Source organism: Perognathus longimembris, chromosome 19 (assembly GCF_023159225.1).
Source record: "Perognathus longimembris pacificus isolate PPM17 chromosome 19, ASM2315922v1, whole genome shotgun sequence".
Taxonomy (NCBI): domain Eukaryota; kingdom Metazoa; phylum Chordata; class Mammalia; order Rodentia; family Heteromyidae; genus Perognathus; species Perognathus longimembris.
Genome location: NC_063179.1, coordinates 2,555,825 through 2,576,651, shown reverse-complemented (window position 1 = coordinate 2,576,651; position 20,827 = coordinate 2,555,825). Strand labels below are relative to the sequence as shown.

General features: G+C 50.1%; 1 protein-coding gene across 1 annotated transcript in view; it reads right to left on the bottom strand.

Moving 5' to 3' along the window:
* Positions 1-17,872, bottom strand: part of Adamts16 (ADAM metallopeptidase with thrombospondin type 1 motif 16) — a 100,585-nt gene extending 82,713 nt beyond the window's left edge. The window contains exons 1-3 of the mRNA XM_048368035.1: positions 17,789-17,872; positions 17,542-17,674; positions 12,002-12,327 (exon numbers count right to left, since the gene is read on the bottom strand). Of these exons, the coding sequence (XP_048223992.1) occupies positions 12,002-12,327; positions 17,542-17,674; positions 17,789-17,872 (543 nt within the window). The remainder of the gene's footprint in view (positions 1-12,001; positions 12,328-17,541; positions 17,675-17,788) is intronic.
* Between the last annotated feature and the right edge of the window lie 2,955 nt (positions 17,873-20,827).

Genomic DNA, 20,827 nt, shown 5'->3' with positions numbered 1-20,827 from the left:
AACAGCTTGGTATTGGCACCGGAACAGGCCTGAAGACCAATGGAACAGAATTGAAGACCCAGAAATGAACCCACAGAACTATGCCTACTTAATCTTTGATAAAGGAGCTAAAACAATAGTATGGAAGAAAGATAGCCTCTTTAACAAATGGTGCTGGCAAAACTGGTTCAACACATACAACAAACTAAAACTAGATCCTTATATATCACCCTGCACCAAAATCAATTCCAAATGGATCAAGGACCTCGAAATCAAAACAGACACCCTGAAAACACTAAAGGAAGGAGTAGGAGAAACACTTGGGCTCCTTGGTGCAGGACGGAACTTCCTTAACAAAGACCCAGAAAGGCTACAAATCAAAGAAAGGTTGGACAAATGGGACTGCATCAAACTGCAGAGCTTCTGCAGGGCAAAGGACATAGCTCGCAAGATAAACAGAAAGCCCACAGACTGGGAGAAGATCTTTACCCGCTATTCAATGGACAAAGGCCTCATATCTAAAATATATGCAGAACTAAAAAAATTACCTTCCTCCAAAACAAAACTGCAAAGAACCAATAGCCCCCTCATCAAGTGGGCTAAAGATTTACAAAGAGACTTCTCTGATGAGGAAATGAGAATGGCCAAGAAACATATGAAAAAGTGCTCTACATCACTGGCCATAAAAGAAATGCAAATCAAAACAACATTGAGATTCCATCTCACCCCAGGAAGAATGTCCTATATCAAGAAAACTAACAATAACAACTGTTGGAGGGGATGTGGCCAAAAGGGAACCCTACTTCATTGCTGGTGGGAATGTAAACTGGTTCAGCCACTCTGGCAAGCGGTATGGAGATTCCTCAGAAAGCTAAGCATAGAGCTCCCCTATGACCCAGCAGCCCCACTTTTGGGTATCTATCCAAAAGACCACAAACAAAATCACAGTAATGCCACCAGCACAACAATGTTCATTGCAGCAAAATTTGTCATAGCGAGAATCTGGAACCAGCCCAGATGCCCCTCAGTAGACGAATGGATCAGGAAAATGTGGTACATATACACAATGGAATTTTATGCCTCTATCAGAAAGAATGACATTGCCCCCTTTGTAAGGAAATGGAAGGACTTGGAAAAAATTATACTAAGTGAAGTGAGCCAGACCCAAAGAAACATGGACTCTATGGTCTCCCTCATAGGGAATAATTAGCACAGGTTTAGGCAAGTCACAGCAAAGGATCACAAGAGCCCAATAGCTATACCCTTATGAACACATAAGATGATGCTAAGTGAAATGAACTCCATGTTATGGAAACGATTATTATATCACAGTTGTAACTACTTTCAAAGTCCCATGTGTAACTGTAGCTTCTATTATTGATGATCTTCTTGTATCACCCTCCAGTGGTTGTATCTATACTATCTCTGTATTCTTATCTGAGTATATTGGAAACCGTGTATAATGTTATTAGAACTAGGAAATTGAAAGGGAATACCAAAATCGAGAGACACAGGGTAAAAAAAAGACAAACAACTACAAAAGCAATACTTGCAAAACTGTTTGGTGTAAATGAACTGAACAACTCATGGGGGGGGAGGGAAAAGAGGAGGGGGGAAGTGGATTGAGGGAGGAAGTAACAAACAGTACAAGAAATGTATCCAATGCCTAATGTATGAAACTGTAACCTACCTGTAATTCAGTTTGATAATAAATACTTAAATAAAAAAATTAAAAAAGAATAAAAGAGTACACTAATTTCTTAAACTCGATGTCACTAGGTATGTTTTGCTACTGTCTTAAGGGTGGACAAGTAACAATTCAGAGACAGAAAATTGGAATCATTGAAAATACCATGTCACAACCTAGGAAAAATTCACACAATCTCAATGTCATCTTAAACTCCAGGTGACCAACTGTTTTTTAATCATCCATATGAAACTCAGAAGTAAACTGTATGGCATTTTTAGTTCTGCTACAGATGAGCAGAATATCTGTTTCAAACTTGTTCAGATTTTATATGATGACCGCCATACCTTATTTTATTTTATTGCCAGTTCTAGGGCTTGAATTAGGGCGTGGGCTCTGTCCCAGAGCCTCTTTGTGCTCAAGGCTAGCACTCTACCACTTGAGCCACAGCACCACTTCTGGCTTTTCCTGAGTAGTTTATCAGAGATAGGAGTCTCATGGACTTTTCTGCCCAGGCTGGCTTTGAACTGCAGTACTCAGATCTCAGCCTCCTGAGTAGCTAAGATTACAGGTGTGAGCCCCTGGTGCCTGGCTATCTATGCTTTATTATGCCTACTGTTATACATTAATTATTGAGGTAGAAGCATAAATTCAAACTATACGTCTTTGGGTTTAAAATATTTTTCTACTTATAATTTTCCAAAGTTATATAAAATAAAGACACAGTACCTAATTGCTAATGATTTAAAATGCCGTGATTAAAAAAAAGTAGTACTTTTAGAACACATGCCATTTTCCCTCCAAAAATTTCAAACAAACTCATGAGTAGTAAAAAAAAAAAAAAATGATGTGCAAAAAGTAGCAAAGGATGATGAATATTACTGTACAAGGGAATCGGATTCACAAAGCAAACCGCATGCCTACACGCAGCAGGGACACACGCAACAGGAAACCAGACTCAGCCATCAGCTCCGCGTTCACCTCCGTGCTCCAGGTGTGTGGGAGCCTTCCCACCGGTGTGCGAACAGCTCGCTCTGTGGTGCCGAGGCCCGGGGCCCCAAGCGCATCCGTTCCCTCTCATCTGGAGTCTGGCCTTGGGTCAGTAGATGTGACGTCCTACTTTCTGCTACGGAACTAACTTGGAGGGTCTGGCCATATCAACAGAGCGAACGCTGTGCGCCAGCGCGCACACACACACACACACACACACTTGTTATCACAGATTCCCACGGGCAAATTGATTCCTATGTGTGGTTAAACAGCGGCAGCAACAACAGCAACAACAACAAGGAGCTTCCAGGCCTGCTGAGGAAGCTGTACCCCTTCTAAGGAGGCCGCACAGGAGGCCCTGCTTTGCAACGAATGGGTGGAAGAGTGCGAACCCAGCCGGCCGTCGGGAACTTTACTCTGGTCCTTACTGTAGGCCAGGAACAAACGCAAGTCTGTGAACCAGAAGTGAAGCAGGCGGAGTTCAGACATCCCCGCTCCGCTCTAGTGACGTAGTAGGTAGCTAGGTGGGATGATTATTAAAACACCACCACCAACAACTAAATCTCTCCAAACTCAGAATTCCAAACCGTCCCTCTAAATTATGCTCGATGGCCCTGGTATTGATCTCACAAATCCATTTCTGCGTTGTCGCCTGCTTTCTGTTTGCCTCCTCCATCGGTCCACACAGCAGGAGACTGGGGGGATCTAAGAAGGTAGAAGAGTCATCCCTTCCTGTCTATTCCCTATGGGCTTCCTGTATTTCTTCTTCCTGCCTGCCCGCCTCTTCATTTCCTGTCTTTCCACTAGAGACTTCCTGTGAGGATCGGACTTGGTAGCGGTGATTTGTTTTAGAAGCAGCGGCCGATTCTGGCCTCCTGAAATTCCAGCAGCGCCCCACCATCAGATTCCCTACGTCCGTCTCCCATTCTGTGAAGCATGAGCTGGAGAAGATTATTGTTTCCAGCAATTACCCGGGTAAATAACAAATAACAAATAACACTGTCTTCTTTGGTAAATACCTGCATGAGTAACAGATAGTGCCGTCATCTTCAGCAATTACCTGAAATTCATTCATAATCACACCTGGAGGAGACCGATTCCACAACGGCATTGCGAGGAACGGGGCAGTGCCTCTCCCCTGGCAGAGTACCACTGGACTACTAAACAGCCATACACACATCTACACACGCACACACCCATGTACACCCGTGCACACACAGCATCCTTGTCCTTCAGACAGTCTGAGATACGGGGGGTCACTCCTCGGAGTCTCTGAGGACAGATACCCCTTTCTCCTCCTGGGGCTCCTTCTGCTGCAGGTCAGTCCTGGTGATGAAGAATCTGCTGGCCACATGGACCCATTCCATGTGGCCCTGCAGCAAATAAGACCAACCTGTGACCATCCACATGCCTCCGTCCTCGGGGGCAGCATGTGCTCGCTGACACGTTCCTGAGAAGGGAGTCTGCCTCTGGGCGCTCGCCTTCTCGGTCTAGCCCAGGACTAAGGACAGAGCTGCTCTACTTCATAACCTCTACCCATAGTCCAACATTGCAACCCTCCACTTGGCTTTCCCTTACAATGCAAAAGCACCACCACACAGGGCATGCCAGGGAAAACCGTGCCAGACGGAAGTTGGAAGACTTTCATCTGAGGACTGTCTAAACGTCGCCTGGCTTAAAAGGTGGGTCAAGTCACCCCATTCCTTTAGGCTTCAAGTAGAATAAAACCTCCACATAGTTTGCAGTTCAATGTGTCTTCCCACTCAATGTTGTTTGTGATTAATGCTAAACTAAAGGAAATGCTACAGTCACTTCAAGCACAGATACCCATCTCATAAAAGCATGGTTGGATCCACTTGTAGGGAAAAAAATACATATGTGTGTCAATTAAAAACTCTTAACCTATTTATTCACAAGTAATCAATAGAAGTGTATGAGATTATCTGTCACTACCACCTGTGAGTTCCCCACAACTGTCTCACGTGTTTCCTAATCACAACCAGTCTTTGGTGCGGGCCTTCCTCTCAAAACTACCTTGGCATCTCGCAGTAGCACCACTAGGCCTTCCGGGTGGGAAATTTTCTCACAATGCTCTGCTCGCTCTTCTTCCTATTCTCAATGCTGATTCTTACTTTGCTAACACTGCTTTATTTTTCTGTCTCAAAAAACAGTTTGCAGAGTCAGTTAAAAATCTGGCAGTATTTCAGGCAGCTTTCTAGGATTTATTGGGTGCTTTAGAGGAATCTCTCAATGACAGCAGTTTCCAGGGAGTCCCGGGAGTGTGGGTTTGGAAATAAACCCAGTGCAGTTCAAACCAGTTCCCTGCACAAACCTCCATCCAACAAGGGGAATTCCTAAACAGAATGAAAAATCACAATGTTTACCAAATTTTTATATCTTAAGAAACAAGAGAATCATGTGATTTCAAAAAGTAGTACCTTATGCATTACCATCTGAAGAAACAGTGTACATTCAAGAGGCGCTAAATCTCATGTAAATTTTATGTCAAGAGCAGTTAACAAATCATATTCACTCATGTAGCAAAAATGTTAATCCAAACATGAAATCTTTAGTTAAATCTATCCTTGTCATATGTGATGGGAAAATGTATTATTTTGTTGTATTTTTTTAGTCTTTAGTTTTACAAAGTGGTTTTAACTCAACATGTCAATTTGCATCTTGATCAGTGTTACCCCTTCTATCATTTTCCCATTTGAAGCAAACATCATTTGGAAGTATTAACTAATGGAGTTTCCACAAATAGCTTTATCAAAATTCCTAGTGATTAAACCACTTTTAGATAAACTACTTGTAAAAAATAGAGTGTTTATAATTTGCCAGATAAGAAATCATATGAAATGAACTGTAAAAATAATTTTATATTTATGTAAATCCCAAAACAGAGGTTGAGAAAAGCCAATATTACTTACTGCATGTAAATTTGAAATACAATCAGTCATGGCAAAAAAAAAAAAAAAAAACAAAAACCCCAAACAACCTGGCTAGTATGGAACAAATAACTTGAGAATAAAAAAGCAGATACTGTTAAGGAGAGAAAGAAGTCGTTCTGGAAGGCCCAGCTGTAGTTCAATGTCAGAAGCCTCTCCCTGGAGATTGGTTGTAGGAACAAAGAACTCAACTACCAGGTATGACTTTAAGTGGAGCAGAAAGTAGGAAGGTCCACACCCAAGGCCATTGTCAAACACAGGGGACACCTTGGTTGTGAACAATGTAAAGGAAGAGAAACTCACATTTGTAACACTCCTGTGAGAACGTTATTCTAATTGAAATTAGTCAGACACTGACAAATACTGCATTGCATGATCTCTCTTAAATGTGGAATCTTAAAAATAAATGCATGGAAACAGAATTGGAAAACTGGCCCCAGAGACAAGGAAAACTAAATAGGTCAGACTAAGAAACTCAAACTTAGACTTACATAAGATAAATAAATCTGGATAACTAACAGAAAGCAGGATGATTACAGTTAGTGATATTGTAGTGTGGACCAATCATTTGCTGAGAGACTATATTTTAGGTGGTCCTCCCCCTCCTCCCCGAGCAAAACATAAAGAAAGATATGGTTAGGAAGAGGGACCGGACATTTTGTTGCCCATAGTAACCATATTACTCTTTGTATTCAAACATCATATTACACATTTCAATATGCACTGAAAATGATTTAAATACAACGAAGGAAAGAAATTGGACCACGATGACAATATCTAATAAGCAGCACAAATAAAGACAAATAATACAAAAAGTCCGAGGTAGAAAAAGTATCTAAAATGACTATTTTGCCTCAATGGCTTGATAACAGATTTCAATTGTTACCTAAAAAGTCATTAAGCTTGATTATAAGTGAATAAATATTATGTGATCTGAAGAGGAAAAGTACGTTTAAATGCACAGAGATTCAGAGGAATGCGGGACACTGCTAACAACATGTGAATGATACTTCATGTGAGTTTATCAAAGGCTAAGCAAAGGAGAAAGGAGGAGAAAAGATTATTGAACAACAATGGCTGTTTTCTCAACCGATGAAACATTAAACTGCACTCTCGGACATTTCAACCAAAAGGATAAGCACAGCAAACGCACCCTGCACACATCGTACTGAAAATGTTCAAAGGAGAAAACTGCCTCACCCACCGGTCATCTCTTAAAAGTATCAAGAAAATAATGATTTAAAAACAATTTACACACCCTAGTGGGCTGGACCGTTGTTACCACCAGACAACAATGGAATCCAGAAGGTTGTAGAACGATATATTCAAAGGGCTGGGGGTGGGGGAATAACAAAAATGCTTTCAACCAGTGCAGAAAGCCCCACAGTGACTTCAGACCAAACCGGATCTCCCCTCTTTCTTCTTCCTAGTGAGGAAGACTACGTGAAGAATGTCTGGAGGACACCGTGTCCTGAGGTAGGCAGAAACGGCGGGAACAGCAAGCACACTGCTGCCCCGGTCCACCTGGAAAGCCCGCGTCCCGGTGGACCTCCGGGCCTTGCCCTTGGCGGAGGCACCAGCCATGCAGGCACAGTCCAGACCAACTCCATCCTCCCCGGCGGCTTTTTTCTCAGCGTGTGATGACTCTTAGCATCTCTGGTCCCTTCCTGCCCATCCATGGACATCTATTTCATGGCATGGGGTGCGTTATATGGATGTTTTTGCCTTCCAGACAACAGTGCTCATGCCTAATAAGCTGGCCATCTCTAGCTCTATTCAGAAAACCAAAACCATGATGAGATGCCGCTTCACACTTTCTAGGAGGGGCTGAAATGGGAAAGATGAAGAATACCGCGTTGATAAGAATGGGGAGAGATTGGACAGTCCCTGTGTCGCTGTAGGGTGCTCATTCAGTGGCACAGCTACTGTAGAAAAGGGCTGAGAAGTTCCTCAAATATTATGTGTAGACCGGTAATTCCATTTCTAGTTATATACCTAAGTGAAATAAACAGGCACCTCCACATAAACACATGGTACGCATGTTCTTAGGGGCCTTATGCACAGTAACAGAAAATGGCCAGCAGTGGTGCCTTCGATGAATAAGGGATGTACTAAATATACGTTGTAACTATTACTATCTGTCAGTAAAAAAAATAACGATTGTTAAGTAACTAGTATTATCTGGCAGTAAAAAGTAACTATGCTAGTCATACATTCTACAATGTGGATGAGCCTGAATGCATACTAAATGTACAAACTAGTAAAAAAAAAGACTACATATACATACATACATACATACATACGTGTATGTGTATAATATACATAAATATATATACATGTATATGGTGTGTTTTTATAGTTAATGACTAGATTATGCCATCTGCAGAGATAAAAACACATTAGTGGGAATTTAAAAGTTTCATGTGTTAGAATATTGGAGAAATGCAGGTGCATTACAAGAAAGTATTTTTGAGGTGATATGCACATCTCCAGTTGAGTTTTGGTGTAGATGCACGACTCCGTGATTTTGCAAAATTCAATATTGTGTGACTTGGGCCTCAATAAAGATGACTTACAATGAAGATGGTATTTATCCATCACTTGTCATCAGGTTAGGAGAGATGGCAAATGTGACACGATGAGCAAATTATTGGCTGTAGGTATTCAGTGAGTTAGTGTCATTCTTTTTTGATATTTTCATCATCCTTACCTCCAGCCTAACCAGTATCTTTACTGTCCTTTGACATTTTTAAAATGCTTTTACAAAAATTTTCTGAGTCTGATAAAGCACCGCCTGGGTGGCACGCATTTACACGCTTCCGCCAGGGGTTCCCAGTGAAAGTGCACCTCTCAATTTGATAGGCTCTTAAGTGTAACAGCTAACTACTACCTAAACATCTAAAATTCTTCTTAGTGAATGAGAGATATTTTGAGTCCAGACACGGCGTGGCAATACCTCGCTAGTTCGGGAACCGTTTTGGTATGTTACGGGTCGTGTTCAGTGTACTGAACTTGGGCTTAATGTGCAACTGTTAGTCTCTTCACATTTTTTTCACCAGCAATTCCCCCCGAGAACCCCATCATTTAGTGGACGTCACTGGCAATCACCAGGAGCGTTAGCTGTGCCTCTATGGAAACCACGTCCTGACCTGACCACCAGGACTGGGCTCGGACTTGGGTTTCAGATGCTCCTCCCCCCCACCCCTCACCACCCCACAGGCGGGTTGAGGCATCTGAGTGGAGCCAGGGCCGCTCGTTGCCTGCACCAGTCGTGTTTTGCGAGGCTATCAGGGGACCCCTCTCTTTCTCTCCTGTGCTCCTTGGGCCCAGATCCAGAAGGAGCCAGTTGTACACCATTCCGAAGATCATTCATTATGGACATAGTTACTGATCACATAACGTCGACAGTGCAATGCTTGTTTTCCCCTTTCTTCTCTTCTTGATGAATATTTGCTACAAGCAGATCAATACCATCAAGACTTCATAGCATTCCACAACCGGTTGTTGAGAGGGCTATTAGGAAAAATATGCACAAACTCAAAATCTGTAGGTGAGGAGCACAAATGCTCACTATTTCTCTGGAAGTGGGGCTGTCTAGCTAAATCATGTCAGGTACTCTGTTCACAAAACCTATGTTTTTGAAGTAGCGTTTTCATCCCTGTAGATCAGGGAGAAAATGGAGCTGTTCTTATGAGGCAGAATCTTTTCTACGACGCATTCCCCACTGAACTCCGCCAAACTGCGTGGGTGAGAACAGCATCGCTGAAGCCCGGACACACCCGGACATAAATTCCATAAATGACAAAGTGCTGAACTTGTTTTCAGAGAAGGCTTCCAGAGTCCATGCAAGGGCAGTTTGGGGCTAACTTTTCAAGAACAGACATGCGCAGTAGAAGCCAGCTCATCCAAGCAAAGACATTTTGCTGGCACACATCCAAGTCTCCCATGCAGGACATGACGACTTCACCTGAACGAAAACGGGCGTGCACCTCTGGAAGGGCACGGTGAGCACCCGTGCAGCGCAAAGCAAGCCTAAAACTGCCCCCACCCCACCAGCACAAGCTTCTTCCTCACAGGGTTCTGGGAACACAGGGTCTTCAGGAAGGAAGGACTGGTGGAAACAGCACAGCTCAGCCCCAGATTTGTCTCTCTGGGAGATAGACCTGAGCTTACTCTCACTGCCTTCTTGCTGGCTGACCACAGTAGGTCTTTGTCCCAGTATTAGTTTATCTGCGTGTTGGGCAGTGATTCCTTGTTTGACAACAAGAGCAGAGCAGAAAGTTCTACCAAACCCCAACGTCCATCAGAGAGCCAGATCAATAAAATGCAACTAGAAACCCTATAAAAATTGCTCATCTGAGGACCGCGGGGTATGACTCCCTGGGAGCAGACTTGCCAAGGCGTGGAGACCTGGGGTAAGGCCCTGGGTTTCGTTCTTGCGGTAAAACAAAACAAAACAGTCTCACTTGAGAACTGAGATCTACCTAATCCTTCAGTCAGAATCTGAACGAGCCCAAAGGACAGTGGGGCCAAGAAGGAGCTTTCTTTTGGGGATACCAGATTAACAAATGGAGGAGTACATAACCGCAAATCAGGAAAGAATAACAGGCCTGACAGCTACTTGAAGATGCCACTCAACATTTTATGTCTGCCTAAGACAGAGGCCATTTTATCTTTCCTTTCCCTTTCAGATGCATTTGATTTGCACGATCTTATGACAAATTACCCTACTCTCTTACTCTCAAGGCTAGCTGAGGTCATGCTTGTAAAGATGGTCTGACCATAATATCAGATTCCATTGTTTACTGCCAAGGAGGAGCTCTTTTATTATGTCCTTTTTCATTTCTCTGTCTTTCATGTAATTCTACACTTACAACTGTTGCTGTTAACTCCCATCACGTTCAGAGACAAGAAATCTTGACGGGACAGATTCCAAGGCAAGACTCAGCTACCACAAGAGTGCCCCGCCTCTCCGGATCTTAGGGCTGCCACTGGGCCTGCGTGGCTACGGCCAACGGGAGAAGCACCTTGCTAAGTCTCGACAGACAAATTCAAGGTTACCAAAGCGGGGGGCGAGACACCTTCCTCCCACCAGGTCGGCTTGTGTTTCTGGTGTAAGGCACCGTAGAGGAAAGCCAAGGAAGGGACGCTGGAACTTTTGCGCGATGGGGATGGAAAGACCTATTTTTTTTTCCTTGAGAACACAAAGGAGAGATCAACCATATGTCTTCATGCTCAGGGAGACTGCCAAGTAACCACCACCCTCTGTCTGGTAACTCCTCCGGCGTCCGCTCTCAAACCCAAACCCCAAAGCCTTGCAGAAATGAGATCACTTCAGATGAAATTCTTTTACAAAGTAGGATGCTACATTCAGAGATATTTTATAGCAGTCAGCATATGCATATGGTCAGTTATTTTAGAGAACTGGCTAGCAATTTTTCAGCGCCCCATACTCCCACACCCACACACAGACAGACACTACTTTTGAGATATTGGGGTGGAAATGTCTCTTCATCACGAGGAAAGCCATTGTTAGACAGATTGCACAATTTAAAGGGGTGAACCCTTGCTAAACCCTTAACATTTTCCAGATCTGGAAGTGTTTGGACTACATATTATCACTGTGCCAAGTTGTCTTTTAGTCATCTTTGAGATTCATTTGTTTCAAGTAAACTGTCTCCTAAGACATTTTCTTTACAACATGGCAACGTGTTTAAGAAGAATAAAAGAGAATCCATTGACTTTCCTTCCTGAGTAGAACTGAAGGCAGGCAGTCTTAACACAGCCACTGGCTTCATCTTCCTGAGTACCTTGAATGCTACACACAACACATCCAAGCCTCATGCAGAGTTTAAATCAGATGTTCAGAAAGCGGGAAGGCACCGATACGGGCACAGACGGACAAGGCCAGCACTGCCTTTGCCTGGATGAATGCTCTAATCTGTCACTTGTCACCACCATCAGAGTGAACAACATAACGTACTCAGAAATCTCTACCGCTAATCAACACAGCCACGCCACTGACATTTCTCCAGTTCAGATCATTTAAAACAAATTACAAAATTCACCTATGAAGTTATTAATCTATTCAGACCAGGCCACAAGTTTTAACGTGTACTTTTGTGTCAGCCAGTGTTCTTCCAGAGTTCCTGCGGAAGAACAAATGGGCAAGTATGGTTGGTGCGTGTGGACCTCATTCCCAAATGGGCCTGGGGTGGCTCTGCTGCCTATTTCTACAAGCATTACGGGAAAGTTTTCCTCCTGCTTTTTACTGACGAATGAAATGCACAGCACTGTCAGGGCAAAGCAAGTGGTGATGCGTAGAGGGAGCTCTTGGCTTGGCCTCGTCTCTCGCCGTCACCCCCACCCGTCGCTCCCCGTGGCTGCTGGTACTCACCAAGCCTTGGCAGGTGGAAAGGGCCACCGAGGAATTCCTGTGGGCGCGCAAGGAGCCTTGGTAGAAGCAGAGGTCCTCGGCCGGGAACGCGCGCACTGACTTGGTGCCCCGCTTGCCCAGGGTCTGAACCAGAAACCCGGGAGCCAGCAGACGGCTGGCAACCTCCAGTTCCAGGTGGAAATCGTGCCTGATCCCCTTCAGCCGGAGGTGCAGAGTGCCCCCTCCCTGCTGGTCCGCCTCGCGCCGGCGCCGCTGGTGGTGCGTGATTTCGTGGGACACGAACTCTCCCCGGTGGTCAACCTCATAAGCCGACACCAGGTCGTACTCTGAAATCGAGATGGGGGGGGGGAGGGTCTGAGTCAGGACAGGGTCCTGAAGTCGGGGGATAGTACATAGTCACCACCGTCTCCATTCCACACACCAGGGACGGGCAGCACACACCCACTCTGAAGGTCAAGGCCACAGCATCCGCAGAGCTACAGGGCAGCAATCCCAACGGTGTCCTTCAGGCTTAACCCTCTGCTCCTCCCCAAATGCCGTATCACCAGTGCAGAAAACCCCACGAAGCTCAAAGAGATCAAAGAGGGCTCAAAGAGGGCCGGCAGCAAGGGCCCAGTGCTCCTGCCCACGGGGGCCTCGGAGCCCAGGGGTTCCAGAGGCCCGGCAGACAGCCCTGTGGAGCAGGCCGAGGAGAGAGGGCGTGGCTGTGGGGTCAGGCGTGTGTGCGTGACCGGGTAGCAGGCAGGGCTCCGAGGACGTGACTCTGGAGAGGAAGGGCTCTGAAGGCACGGCACGGTAGCCGGTAGGTGTCAGGGGGTGAGACCCTGGGGTCGGGGCAGGATTACGGAGCGTGTAGGAGTCACAGGCACGGTGAGCTGCTGCTCTCTAATGCTTCCCTTCTCCTCAGATCCGAAGCTTGGAGAGCCGGGCCGTGTCACAGGTGTGGAGGTCTGTGCAGGGGTGAAGAGCGGGTCTGGCAGCACTTAGGGGGGCGGGCAGCCGCCCAGGCAGTGGGCTCGGTCACACAACTGACCACTCCCCAGAGCAATCTGCCTCCAAGCAGGGGGCGTAGGTCTGAAAGGGGAGAATAAACTAATGTGGCTTAGCACTCCACTCAGGAACATGAGAAAGTGTGGCAAATAGGGTTAACTGGTACGCTGTGATAGAAGACAGGGAACGCGTAAGGGGACCGGCGTGTCTACGGGCGTGGGAGGGGTCCAGTCTGTCTTCCATGTTGCTCAGCAATGGTCAGTGTGCACCTCCCTATTCTGCATTTCTTCTCCCACGTCTGTTCCTTAGCGTGAAACCCTTCTGCCCCCTCCTCCCCGCCTTCCGGGCTGTGCTGCTGTCCCGCGTATCCCTCACACGGGGGGGGGGGGGGATGGGGGGAGTGGGGGGGGGGAGATTTCTCTGTGCTGTGCCAAGCCGCTCACCACCCTTGCTCAGCAGTAGGGCAATGGGAGTAGCTCATGGACTTGTTTCAAACTGTGGCGAATTAGCAAAATTGATTGCACATAAAAAGGGATTACTATCTTTAAGAAAGCAAATTGTTTCCCCGTGACATAAGCCGCGTTCTCACGACCTTTATTTTTGGAGGGCAAATAGTACTTATCCTTTAGTGGGGGAGGGGAGCGTATACTATTTATTCTGCAAAAATCACTACCAGTGAGCCTCTTTCAGACGAACACACCACGTGCTGTGCTAATGAACGCTGTACGGCAAGCTAGCTGCAGAAGATGGGCTGGTTTGCCCATTGCTCCGGTGTGAACCCTCTCTCCATGCGTGAGTCACAATGGGCAGTGAGATACTGTGGAACACGGAGATGCGAAGAGCCACGCAGCAACAGGGAGCTTGGGGACGCTGGGGTTGGACTCTGAGGTGATGGATGTTTTAACTAGAATGGTTAAAGTTGCAGTAAAAATGGTGCAATTGATCGCACTATATTTTAATTCCTAACACTCAGCTGGAAAATCATCTGGGAAGGTCACCGTGCGTTCTCCAGGGGCAGCGCTTTTGCGCTGGCTCTGAGCCCCACCGTACGCCGTCGCCCGCCTCTTCCAGAGGACGAGTGCGGAGAAGCACACAGGAAGAAGCGCGGCCCGCCTCCCGCGCACAGTGGGGCTCAGCTACGGGTGGCTTCCCCACCCCCACTCCCCAGAGCATTGGCTCCGTCTGGAGGCGAATAGGGTTCCTGGACCCTCGGGGAAGAGCGTGGCCCGGCCATTCCACACTTGACAACCACAGGGCAATCCCCAGAAGAAATGGTCACCATTGTCAAGGGCTAGAAACCTGGAGTTTTTCAAGAAATGTCTCCTAAGGATCAAACATGTGAGAATACACGTGAGAAGATCATGGTTTAAAGGATGAAATGCATGGCACAAGCCGAACACCTACAACCCGCACCACTTCCTATGTGGAGAGCACTCACGGGACAGCCACAGTAAACGGAAGCAAGTAGCCTGACTCTCCAAAAGCAAAAAAGATAGGAAAGAAAGAGAGAGAAGGGAGGCGGGGCGGGGAGGGGGGGAGAAAGGGGAGGAAAGAGGGACGGGGAGAGGAAGGGAAGAAAGGCACAAAGGAAAAGAAAGTAGTCACTTGTGCTGCTTGAGCAGTCTTGACCAAGACCAAGCCCCTGTCAATGTTTTGAAGAAGAAGTCATGTCTTAAGAATTCAGAGATGATCGTTTCTCAGCCTTTCGGCTAAGATCAAGTGAAGTAAGAATTCAGAGATGGCCGCCAAACTCAGAACCCCAACTGCTTGATTTCGGGAGGTGGGGAAGATAGCTCTTGAGGGCGACGAGGTGGTGGGTACGGAGGCCCTCGTGGGGCTGCCGAAGCCGGCGGAGCCAGCGTCCGAGGGCTGGCCCAGCCTGCTGCTCCCTCGCTTGGGGCTCTGTGCAATCATGCGCTGGGAACGCGGACTCGAGGGGAAGCAGGGCAAGCGGCAAACGCACCCGCGGGAGCCCTGCAGCTCCGTCAGTCACCCGAAAGGCCACAGTTCAGCGCTGACAAGCTCAGCCCTCAGCTTGGTCTTACGATGTATAGATGTCTGAGTGTAAAACATATAAACTGGCAACACACACACACACACACACACACACACACATCTTTATGTCCCGTTTAAGAACACCCTAAAATTCCTTTAAGCCTTGCCCTGAATGCCAAACCTACTTTGTAATTTAAAAGGGTGGCAGTCTGTGGTTTGTCCTTGGACTTGTGCTAGCCACCGTTTCCATTACACAAATGAATCCATAGGGAAGCACGTGGGACTACCCGTTACTTTCTAAAGAACAGTAGTAGCTGGGGGCCAGTGGCTCACACCTGTCATCCTAGCTACTCAGGAGGCTGAGAGCTGAGGATTGTGGTTCGAAGCCATCCTGGTCCTGAAAGTCCATGAGACTCTTATCTCCAATAAACTGCTCAGAAAAAGCTGGAAGAAGCTCAGGGACAGCACCCTGACCCGGAGTTCAAGCCCCCAAACCAGAAAAAATAAAATAATAAAGAACAAAAAGAATGCTAAATCATCCAGTGGGAATCCACATATTCATATCTGAAAATCAGAGCTTGACTCTCTCCAGTGTGGTCTCAGGAATCCATGGTGTCCTCTTTCATAACGCGTCGTTACTGCAGACAATCCCAACATTCGCCACAGCACTTGCAGGCCTGGCTTTTGTCAACTTTCACGGCGCTTCTTCGGTTATTTCCCAAGCAGCCTGTGCCATAGGCACGACAGCGAGCTGACCCAAGGACACCCCAAAAGGGCACGGCACTGGGCTTCGGGGTCCAGCATGCCTGGCCACACAGCCTTTGATCCGCAGGACCCCTTTCTCCTGACTCACCTTGCAGACCTCTGTAATTGTGGCTTGGTGTCGCCCGGGGGTTGGGGGGAGGGGTGTCCGCTAAGCGAGAACTTCCCTCCATCTTCAAGTTGGATCAGATGGTTGGGACACCAGCTAAGATGCCAGGTAGAGACTGCAATTCCCAGTCACAGGCTGGCAGGGGTCAGGGAGGAACACCCTCCCCACCCCCATCGTGGGTAGGAAGCTGTGCCGTCTCAAAATGATCATGTCATCTTAATGAACATTGACAAATTCTATGAAGTATGCAAAAAAAAAAGTCCAGCATCCCTCAAAACATATGTGCCTATGCTAAGACTTACAAAACAAAAACCACTGGAATTAGAAGCACAAAGGCAGGTTATCTGTTGCAGGATGAGTGGTAAGAGGAATACCAAGGTTCACCCCAACAGCCTTAAGGGGCAAGGGGCTTCCACCATTCAGGCAAGGAACTCTCTTCTAAACGCTCAGGACCCCGCCTGACCCCGTGCTGTTTTCTTCCAGCGCCCTCTGGTGGACCTCGGGAAGCTCCGTGGTCTGACGGGAACCCTGTCCTGCCCGACAGACTCGCCATTCGGCAGGGAGAAGGCAAAGGTCCGCACACACACAGGTTAAGCCTTCTTGCAGGTCAGCCAGGAAGGGGAAAGCACATTGGAGAATTTCGGATCAGTAGGTCTGCAATGTTGTGAGAAGATACACGGCAGCAATCAGACCTACTTTACCCTGGGCTGCTCAATATTGCTGAGGGATCACGCGTGGGAAGCCACGGGGCTCTGGTATTCAAGCCCTGCGCAAAAGGGACTCAGAGAAGCGCGTGTCTGTCACACATCTGCCTTCTCTGTCGCCTGGGCAGGGTGGCATGCCCTGGGGCAAAGGCTCGGGTGACCAGCGCCCCTGGGGGCCAGCAGACGTGACAGGACAGGAGGGTCTGAGGGTCACTCTCAGCCCCAACTGACACGGCCCCTGGGTCCCTAGGCGGGACAGGACGGACAGGACGGTGCGCTCGGCAGCCGAGCACCGAGATGCCGGGCTTCAGCGAGGCCGTTAACGTTACTAAGATGAAAAACACCGAGGAAGACGATCGTTTGTCTCCTGATGGACAGGCGAGGGTAGGGGGAGAGTCCAATGAAAAACTGACCAGGAGAACAGCTGGGGACGGAGAATGGAGAGAGACTGCTTCTTATCACAGCACTGGCACCACCACCTCAATGGTAAGCGACGCACTCATTACCCAAGGTTCTTCCTAATCAAGTGTGTGTGTGAGTGTGAGCATGAGTGTGTGTGTGCGCCTGCGCGCGCCATCTGCGCTCCCTTTTCCTAACGTACATGTTGGGAAAGAATTCCTTCTTTCCAGGAACGGAAACGCGGGTGGAAGTGCGCGTCGGGGAGGGAAACGCGGGTGGAAGTGCGCGTCGGGGAGGGAAACGCGGGTGGAAGTGCGCGTCGGGAAGGGAAACGCGGGTGGAAGTGCGCGTCGGGAAGGGAAACGCGGGTGGAAGTGCGCGTCAAGTGCGCGTCGGGGAGGGAAACGCGGGTGGAAGTGCGCGTCAGGTCGGGGCGCGCGCTCCCACTGGGGGAGGCAGGCGGGGTGTGAGATGGGGAGTCCCGGTTTCGGGGCGCGCGCAGCCCCTGCTAAGCCTGCGGGGCGGGTTTGAGCGGCGGCACCGCCAGGCCCCCCCGCCCCGAAGCCCCCACCCGGACTTACCGCCTCCCTCTGCTCCGCCGGGCCGCTCCGCGGGAGGCGGGCTCGGGGCGCCGCCGGGGCTCCCGGCCGCGGTCGCTGCGGCTCCCAGGGCGCGCGCAGGTGCCTGCGGGGAAACGGCAGCAACAGGTCGGCAAGGCGGCGGGGCGAGGCCGCGGGGGGCGGCGGGGGGCGGCGGGCGGCCGGGCGGCGGGGGCTGGGGGGGGTCGGGCCGCGGGGGGCGGCGGGGGGCGGCGGGGCGCGCACTCACCCGCAGGAGGACGCCCGCCAGCAGCAGTCCCCGGAGCGCCAGGCCGGCCCCGGCGCCGCGGCCCGCGGTCCTCGCCGCGCCCATGGCGGAGTCGCCCGGGCCTCGCCCAGGGGCGCCCGGCGGGGGTCGGCGGGCCACCGAGGGGTCCGGGCCGGGCCGGGTGCCCGCGTGCGGAGGGAGGCGCCGGCGCGGGCGGGCGGGCGGCGGCCCCGGGTTCCCGCAGTGGCTCGGCCACCGCGCGGGCCGCGGTTATGACTGCGGCGCGGGGGGCGGAGTGGGGGGGGGGGGGCGGAGGGGGCGGCGGGGCCCCCGCCCGAGCGCGGGGGAGGGGGCGGAGGACCGCGGTGGGGGCGGACAGGGCAGGAGGGGGCGGGCCGGGGGCAGGAGGAGGGGGAGGAGGAGGGCAGGTAGGAGCGGAGGGAAGCGGCTGCGCGCGCGGCGGGCGGGCGGGCGTCCCGGGCGGGATGGGCTCTGGCGGCCCGGGCCGGGCAGGTGTGACCGCGCCGGCCGCCGAGAGGGGACCGGGGCGCGGGGCCGCCCCAGCCCGGCTTCGGGAGGCTGCGCCTGCGGTTCCGGGCCCCGCGCGCGGGCACTGAGACGCCGGGCGGAGCGAGCGCCTCGCCGGGGCTGGGGAAGGGCTGCGAGGTGGGGCGTCGGGGAGCTCGGTCCCCCGCGCCCGGGGCGGGGGGAGAGGGTGGCGCCCGCAGGCGCAGGTCCACCGGCACCTGGCCAGGCCGGGGTGCGGTGGCGGGCGGCTGGGCGGCCCCGGGGCTGTGCGCGGGGCCCCGCCGGCTCCCGCGAGCCCACCCCGGTGGCGGCCGTGGCTCCCGCGCCCCTCCCGGCCACCTGTGGTTTCCAGTGCCCGGACGCGTGCGGGGGCTGGCGTGAGGGCTGGCACGCACGTGGGAGTGCTCTGGCTGCCCTGTCCAGGCTGCCCCTGCGCCCGCCGGGCTCCTGTCGCGGTGGCTGGGCCCAGGGTCCGCACCTCTCCCACGGCCCGCCCTTGGCCGGTTTGCCCTCGCGTGGCAGCGGCCACTCCCCCCAGTGGCTCCTGCCCGGGCGTGTGTGCCCCAGGGCAGCTCCTACTGGGTCCGCGCCTCAGGTGCCCGGCAGGTGCCCAGCCGCACGGGGAATGGACAGCACCCAAATGGGAGAGTGGGCTTAACGCACCGCCACCCCCGCCCCCCGCCCCCGTCCTCTGGGAGGTTGGTGCGGCCCAGCTTGGGGGGAGCAGACCCTGGAGCTGTCCGACAAGTCTCCAGGCCGAGCAGCGCCGGCTCTCCAGCGCGTGCTCCCTAAGAGGGGTTTTTAGGGACCCCCGATGGCATCAGTGTAACAGGAAAGGGAATCAGGCTTCCCACGTGGAGATGTGCTGTGTGGAAATGTCCCGACTGACATGGAAGGACGGAAGGAATCACCCTTAGGCCTCTTAGTTTTATTTCTCCTTTTCTGAGTGCTTCCTGAGTGTCTTCCCACGGTGATGGGGGAAGCAAGGAGGTTCATGGTGATGGGAATGTTCCACTGTCTTTGGACGGCAACCCCGGCCTCTCCCCACCGTAGGATGTCTTGGGAGAGCTCAGAGGGGCCAGCTTGGGGTGAAAGCTCACGGCCGCTTCTCAGTCTCAGCATGGAGCAGCCGGACAGGGTAGAGACTAGGGAAAAGTTGACCCCATCGGGCTTCCTTCGAAGAGACGCTGGCCTGATCTCCGGCCATACACGGAGGGTGCCTCAGGTCCAATTTGGAAAGAGAAGACAGAAATCCAAATTTGTAAATTTCCCCAGTCAGGAAAATGTTTGCTCCACCAAAATAGTTCTGAGGATAAACGCGAGGATTCAAATGGGTAACTAATCTGAATGTCCTTCAGTTTTCCTTTGGAGATCTTAGCACCCTAAACTTTGAGGTCAACATTCAGGAAAATTATTATTTTAAAGTTTAAGAATTCTTTTTTTAGTACAACAAGGTTCAAGTAGGAAGACACAGGGGAAAGTGATAAACAAGTTCTGCTCTCCGCACAGGAAGTGGGTGCTAGAGGCTCCAGAAGGTGGGTCCCGTGGGAGCCGCTATGCCTTTTGAGCTGGCTACATGGGGGCCGGTCCTGTAGGAACCCCAGTTCTTTGACGGTGGTTCTGGATGCATGGGGTGGGTGAGGTCTACCCCAAACCAGGTGACTACCAGGAATTCCTTTGTGCCAAACCTGCATCTCACTCTTCCTATCTTTACCCAGTTACATATAGTTCCCAGAGTTCCATTTGGTTCTCTTTTCCTTAGAGCCATGTGGAAAAACCGCAGCCTGACTGAATCTGTCTTGCTGCCTGAGTTTGTAAGTAAAGTTTTATTGAAACACAGTCCATTGGTTTACGGATTGTCTGTGAGTGCCTTCATAATGGCCAAGTTGAGTTGTTGCAACTGGTATTCTATGGTCTGCACAACAAAAACAATATACACTGTGTCCTTAGAGAAGAAACGTTGCTGGAACATCGCTCACTCCCATCATAGTCAGCTTTTGTCTTCTTGTTGACAGCAGGTTCTCATTTAAGAGCTTGTATACAAATAAAAACAAAGGATCTTAGATAGAACATGTGGTGTTTTCTCCTTGACCAATGAGCTTGTAAAATCAAGTCCTAGGACCAGCACACAAACAAACAAACAAAATACTATTTTCTGAATAGTCAGAGCACTAATTTTCATTTAAAATTTACTCCAGGGAGCTCATATGAATTTTCCCCAGCGTATTTAGTTTTATGACCAGGCCAGGATGTATTTTTTTAAATGTGTAAGTCATTCTCTATGAGTTTTTCTTTTTTTTTTTTTTTTGGGCCAGTCCTGGGCCTTGGACTCAGGGCCTGAACACCGTCCCTGGCTTCTTCCCGCTCAAGGCTAGCACCCTGCCAACTGAACCACAGCGCCCCTTCTGGCCGTTTTCCGTATATGTGGTGCTGGGGAATCGAACCGAGAGCTTCATGTGTAGGAGGCAAGCACTCTTGCCACTAGGCCATATTCCCAGCCCCTCTCTATGAGTTTTCACCTGTTTCAATCTT